Below are 5,708 nucleotides of genomic sequence, written 5' to 3'. Positions count from 1 at the left end.
ATTTGCACACTTTTTATTTCTGCGTCTTATTTCTGTGAAAATATAACTAATAACTTCATGCGTTTGGGCTTTGCGCTGCCACTGGCTCAGTCACGAGATGGAGTAACGATTCTTTACTCGTCCCTAGGGGTATTTAATTATGCAGATAGTTTGGGTTTGATTTTATCTTAATGCACAATATCTTTCTTGCAAGGCGATACTAATGAAAACTTGTGCTCTTAAATATAAAAATGTTAACTGCTGCATCTCTGTGTAGCATTCATGCCAACGTTGAATTAACTCCAAACATATGCCAAACCACAGGACTGTTAAACTCTGCAGTCATGACGATTGTTCTTTTTTCATTATTCTGTGATTAATTGATCTGTGATCACAACAGTGATTGGAGACTGGAAAGAGTCCCAAAAGACTATGCAAAAATATAACAATATAACAATATTTAAAAAACAAAATTAAAAAGTCCTCAAATTTTACTCTGGAGAAATTAGGAACCTATCGACACATGCAAACACACACTGCACTGAATTGTACTGTACTGAAGGTTGAAGAGGCAAGTCCACACACACACACACACACACTTCTCAAAAAGCCCCCAGCTAATCAAGTGATATAGTCTTTGCCAAAATATCTTTCCTTCCCCCCTAAACTGCCTCTGATGCCATTCCTCTGTGAGCATCTGGGTGTGTCGACCCTAGATCGCTTTACAAGGGTGGCAATATTACCTGTCTGACAGGCTGAGCTGCTCCAAGCAGATCTACTCGCCTGCACCCTCCAGGATGCAGGTAATTGGAGGAGGGTTGAGGGGGGCGGTTCAGAGGAGGCTGAGCTTACTGGGACCTCCCCCAGCGTTGGAAGCATATAAAAATCCATCCCGGACAGAGAGAAGGTACTTGGAGGAATTTGACTCTCCTCTTAGTGAGCTCTACAACTCTGCCTCTCTTTTTCTGCACCCCCTCTCTGTGAAACCTTCCTTTTTTGAAGAAACCAACCATGTCTACCAGATCTGTGAGCATGAAAACCGTCAGGACCAGCCAAGTCTCAGGCGGCGGCGGCGGCGGCATCGGCGGCTACGGCGGTGGCAGCCGTGTATCTGTAGGAGGTGGAGGATTTTCCTCAAGATCTGCTGTTCAGACGAGGCCATCATACTCAATGTCGTCATCCAGCTTGGCAGGCGGCATGGGATTCCGTTCAAGCATGGGTGGAGGCGCTGGGTTTGGATCTGGCTATGGTGCTGGTGGTGGTGGTGGTGGTGGTGGTTTTGGATTCAGCAGCAGCTCTGCCTATGGTGGAGGTTTTGGAGGTGGATATGGAGGTGGAATGGGTGGCGGTTTCGGTGCCGGTGGTGGAGGCTTTGCAGTGGCCCCTATCACAAATGTCCAAGTCAACCAGAGCCTGCTGGCCCCTCTGAACCTCGAGATCGACCCCAACATCCAGACTGTCCGCACCCAGGAGAAAGAACAGATCAAAACTCTGAACAACCGCTTCGCCAGCTTCATTGACAAGGTGAGTGGCCCTTTTCTGTCAGTTACCAATGTTTCTGTCCAGCGCTATTTTAAAAGGTCTAAAAATCTTGTTCTGAATTGACTTGGACAAATCTTAATAATAATCCAACTCGAGAACATGTGATAATACAAAGAGATGCTGCAACAGACTTTCTCTAAAGGGCCTCCAGAGCTCATTAAATATTACACAGAAACCGATCCACACCTGAATGTCATGGACACTCCACACTTCCAGCAGCTGTGACTTACTCCACCATAACATTACCAATGATTTGGTCTGCTGTCCAAAAACTGCAGCGTCGGCATATCTCATATCTAACAGGGTTCTCAAAGCAATACTGTGCATCCCCTACAAAGAAAATGAAAGCATACCACTGCTGTTTTAACTTTAATTTGACCATCACTGGCTCTTTGCCAGCTGTCGGTCAGCGTAGAGCAAGAAGCAGGAAACTCTAGAGTGGACATATCCAATGACTGCTAGCTTTCATTGTGAGGTGAAGAAGAGATCAGGTTATCACCTGTTCCCATGGCAGCGTGCATGCCTGTTCTGCAGTGGTGCTGCAAAAAGGGGACTCTATATGTATTTTGTGCAACGCATTGTATAGTGATTACACCTTTAAGCCAGGGTTTAGGTAATGTGCAAAGGCCGTGCATGAACTTTTGCCATGTACTCAATGTAATATAAAGAAGCTGGTTTTATAATTTTCTCACCCACACTTGCAACACAGCTTTGTGCTTGAGTAGACGCTCATAATTCAAGAACTTGTGAAGCTGGAGTTGGGGTGTTTCTCTGAGCCCCACCCTTTGTGAGAATACGCTCAGTTAGCTTTTTCTGCAGTGTGTACATAACACACATAATTTGTGTTCACTCATGTGACTCGGTCCCATTCGGTTCAGGCGTCTTTCTGTTAAAAATGTGTCGCAATTGGGCATCGCCTACGCAGGTTTCATTGCATGATCAGGTGAACCGTTTGATACAGCCATGGAACAGGTTTACAGCGTATAGTGAAAGCATTAGCACTCATTTGAATGAACAGATAATACCTTGGGGGATGGTGCAATAATTACACACGGTACATGCAGGCAAGTTCACTCAGTGAAAGTATGCGTCCTGGATGGGAGGGAGGAGGGAGCACTGTTAAGGAGAAGGGCTAGGCTGGGGTGTGGCACTGCACACCTCTCCTTTAATTACAAAAAAAATAAGTCTACACCCACTATCTGGTGATTTGGCTCTGCCTTCTCTAGGTCTCAAACCCCAATGGTGGACCGTTCCCATTTTCTACCTGACATGATTATGTCATTAGTTTTCTCGGACTTATCTCAAAAGAGCAAGAATAGTTCAGCTATACTTTGCAGGGAGCTTCTCCAGTGGACTGTGTCTGGAACACCCCCACCCTGAGGCGCATTTCATACAGCATGCAAGGGCGTTTTTGTGTGGGAAAGTCACACACAGGTGTGGCCCGATGGATCACCTGAGGAAAGTAAAACAAAGAGGACAAACATCTTACTTTACCTCGGAGCAAGCATGCCTAATCTGGGATAAAAGGATTATCATCCACAAATGTTTCTTTTTGTGATCTATTTGTGATTTTACAAAAGTCATCAAAGGGAAACAGGCTCGGCCAAGCACACAAATGTATATATATTAATTATTATCACTGTAGTTCTAATGATGCACGAAGTAATACCTCCTCCCCAGTGACAGCCGATCTAAAATGTGCAATTGATTGTGCTGCCTAGGTGCGCTTCCTGGAGCAGCAGAACAAAATGCTGGAGACCAAGTGGAGCCTGCTGCAGGAACAGACCACCACCCGCTCCAACATTGACGGCATGTTCGAGGCCTACATCGCCAACCTGCGCAGACAGCTGGATGGGCTCGGCAACGAGAAGATCAAGCTGGAGTCAGAGCTGAAGAACATGCAGGGCCTGGTTGAGGACTTCAAGAACAAGTAAGCCCAATAATGCCATGTAGCTGAACACAAAAGCCAGCCTCCAGTCGTTTTGTATGCTATCGAGCTCACTTTGCCTCTGTTTCCTTCAGATATGAAGATGAAATCAACAAGCGTGCAACTGTGGAGAATGAGTTTGTGCTCCTCAAGAAGGATGTCGATGGTGCATACATGAACAAAATTGAGCTGGAGGCCAGGGTTGATGCTCTTCAGGATGAGATTAACTTCCTCAGAGCTATCTATGAAGCGGTAAGGAGAAGCCACTGAATGCTGAGCACAGCTAAACAGTAGAAACAGAAATATATGTCCTCCTTTAAAACTTTTAATTCCATGTTTTAAGACAAGCTACATCTTGTGTGCAGGAACTGCGTGAGCTCCAGGGACAGATCAAGGACACTTCAGTCATTGTGGAGATGGACAACAGCCGTGGCTTGGACATGGACGCCATTGTGGCCGAAGTCAAGGCACAGTATGAGGAAATCGCCAACAACAGCAGAGCCGAGGCTGAGAAATGGTATCAGCAGAAGGTAGGTGAAGAGCCCGCAAGGTCAAATGAAAGCGGAGAGATCTGTGGAACCTTTAATAATTCTGTTTTAATCTCATCCCTTCAGTACCAGGAAATGCAGACATCTGCAAGCCAGGCCGGAGATGACCTCCGCAGCACCAAGAGCGAGATTGCTGAGCTCAACCGCATGATCAGCCGCCTCCAGAATGAGATCGAGTCAGTCAAGGGACAGGTAATGAGATTTTCTGCATAGCTGTTCTATCAGTTTCCCCAGTATATGTTTGAGCATACATGGTGCCATGAGATTTCAGTGACACACCATCACACCTAAAGCCTCTGCTAACTTTCCAACCTCCCAGCGTTCCAACCTCGAGGCCCAGATCGCTGAGGCCGAGGAGCGTGGTGAGCTGGCCGTGAAGGACGCCAAGGCCCGCGTCAGGGACCTGGAAGAGGCCCTGCAGAGAGCCAAACAGGACATGGCCCGCCAGGTCCGCGAGTACCAAGAGCTCATGAACGTCAAGCTGGCTCTGGACATTGAGATCGCCACCTACAAGAAGCTTCTGGAAGGAGAGGAGTCCAGGTGAGAGATTAGCTTATTTACTCTTCTGAAAAAGAAGATTTCCATTTTGGTAAAATTCTCAGCAACTAAAATTGCTCTTTTACTTGCCTTTCTGCAGAATTGCCTCCGGTGGTGGAACTGCAACCGTACACGTGCAGTCTACAACCAGCAGCTTCGGTATGTAAAGACTTATATCTTTAGAAGTCAAGTAAGACCTGAGATGAGTTTGGTTGTGCACACAAGAAAAAATTAAACTTCCTAGCATTTCCTCTGAAAATGTGTTTTTTTTTTCTCATCATCAGGTGGTAGCTCAGGAGGCGGCTACGGCGGCGGCTACGGTGGCGGCATGAGCATGGGCGGCGGCATGGGCGGCGGCATGGGTGGCGGCTACGGAGGCGGCTATGGTGGCGCCGTGGGCGGCGGCATGGGCGGCGGCTATGGCGGCGGCTATGGCGGCAGCATTAGCGGCGGCGGCAGCGTCACTTCAAAAACCTCCTCCGTGGTCTCATCCATGCGCCGCTTATAGAGCGGCAGCCATCTTTTTCTCCTTTCCCCTTCCCTGATTTTGTTCTCCACATACCTACCTACCCACAGAGAGTCAGAGATTACATCCAGATACAAGTAGAGGCAGAGAGCTTGTTGTGAACAGCAGAGATGTGAGTCAGTCCTTTCTTCCTCTGATCAGTCAGCCTTGCTGTTTTGTTTGCTGGATGTGCTGTTGTGTAGACAAGAGGATACTTGTAGTGTCATGACAGAGAATCCTTACAAAGCATCAAACACTGCACGCCAGTTGACAACAACAGGTTTCAGATTTGCACCGAAGGAGGAGAAGATGTTGCGCTTAAACCACTTAAATCCACGAAGCAAGCATGTAGTGCCGCACATGTGACTCCTCTTTCGTGCAAACTCGCCTGCTGTCTCCACATCTGTCACTTCGTCGTGCGGTTTAACAAAAGCAGCCACGTAACACATTCAAATCTGATCTTTGGTATCCTCCTTTTCTTCTCCTGATTTTGTTTTTATTTGTTCGGGCAGAAAACGAGCTCTCCACTGCAGTTTATAAATGGTGTTTTGAGCATACTTTACTTCCACTCTGAATAAAAAAAAAAACAGTTAAGGCTGACTGGGACTACCAGATTTATTGTGACACTGTACTACCGAAAACATCTGGAATAAATCTGTGTTCATATCCA

At 46.8% G+C, this 5,708-nt stretch overlaps 1 protein-coding gene across 2 annotated transcripts; it reads left to right on the top strand.

The window, feature by feature from the left end:
• The first annotated feature begins 879 nt into the window (after positions 1–879).
• On the top strand, positions 880–5,708 carry krt5 (keratin 5). Of its 2 annotated transcripts, XM_084554149.1 has the most exons (8): positions 880–1,503; positions 3,243–3,451; positions 3,544–3,700; positions 3,814–3,978; positions 4,063–4,188; positions 4,316–4,536; positions 4,634–4,692; positions 4,818–5,708. In XM_084554149.1, exons 1-8 carry the CDS (start codon positions 991–993, stop codon positions 5,039–5,041), a joined length of 1,674 nt encoding a protein of 557 aa, XP_084410275.1. In that variant the 5' UTR covers positions 880–990; the 3' UTR covers positions 5,042–5,708. The 2 variants fall into 2 exon arrangements, with proteins under 2 accessions (XP_084410275.1, XP_084410274.1); XM_084554148.1 differs by having other exon boundaries at positions 3,814–4,188.

The sequence above is a fragment of the Chelon labrosus genome (assembly GCF_963514085.1).
Source record: "Chelon labrosus genome assembly, chromosome: 10".
Classification (NCBI taxonomy): domain Eukaryota; kingdom Metazoa; phylum Chordata; class Actinopteri; order Mugiliformes; family Mugilidae; genus Chelon; species Chelon labrosus.
This window is presented reverse-complemented; position numbering and strand designations above follow the sequence as displayed.

Excerpts from the sequence above, each read along its gene's own strand:
- krt5 (XM_084554148.1), top strand. The coding sequence starts at position 991 with ATGTCTACCAGATCTGTGAGCATGAAAACCGTCAGGACCAGCCAAGTC. Across the intron at positions 3,701-3,813 it reads TCAGAGCTATCTATGAAGCG|GAACTGCGTGAGCTCCAGGG; the intron begins GTAAGGAGAAGC and ends TCTTGTGTGCAG. Across the intron at positions 4,189-4,315 it reads TCGAGTCAGTCAAGGGACAG|CGTTCCAACCTCGAGGCCCA; the intron begins GTAATGAGATTT and ends CCAACCTCCCAG.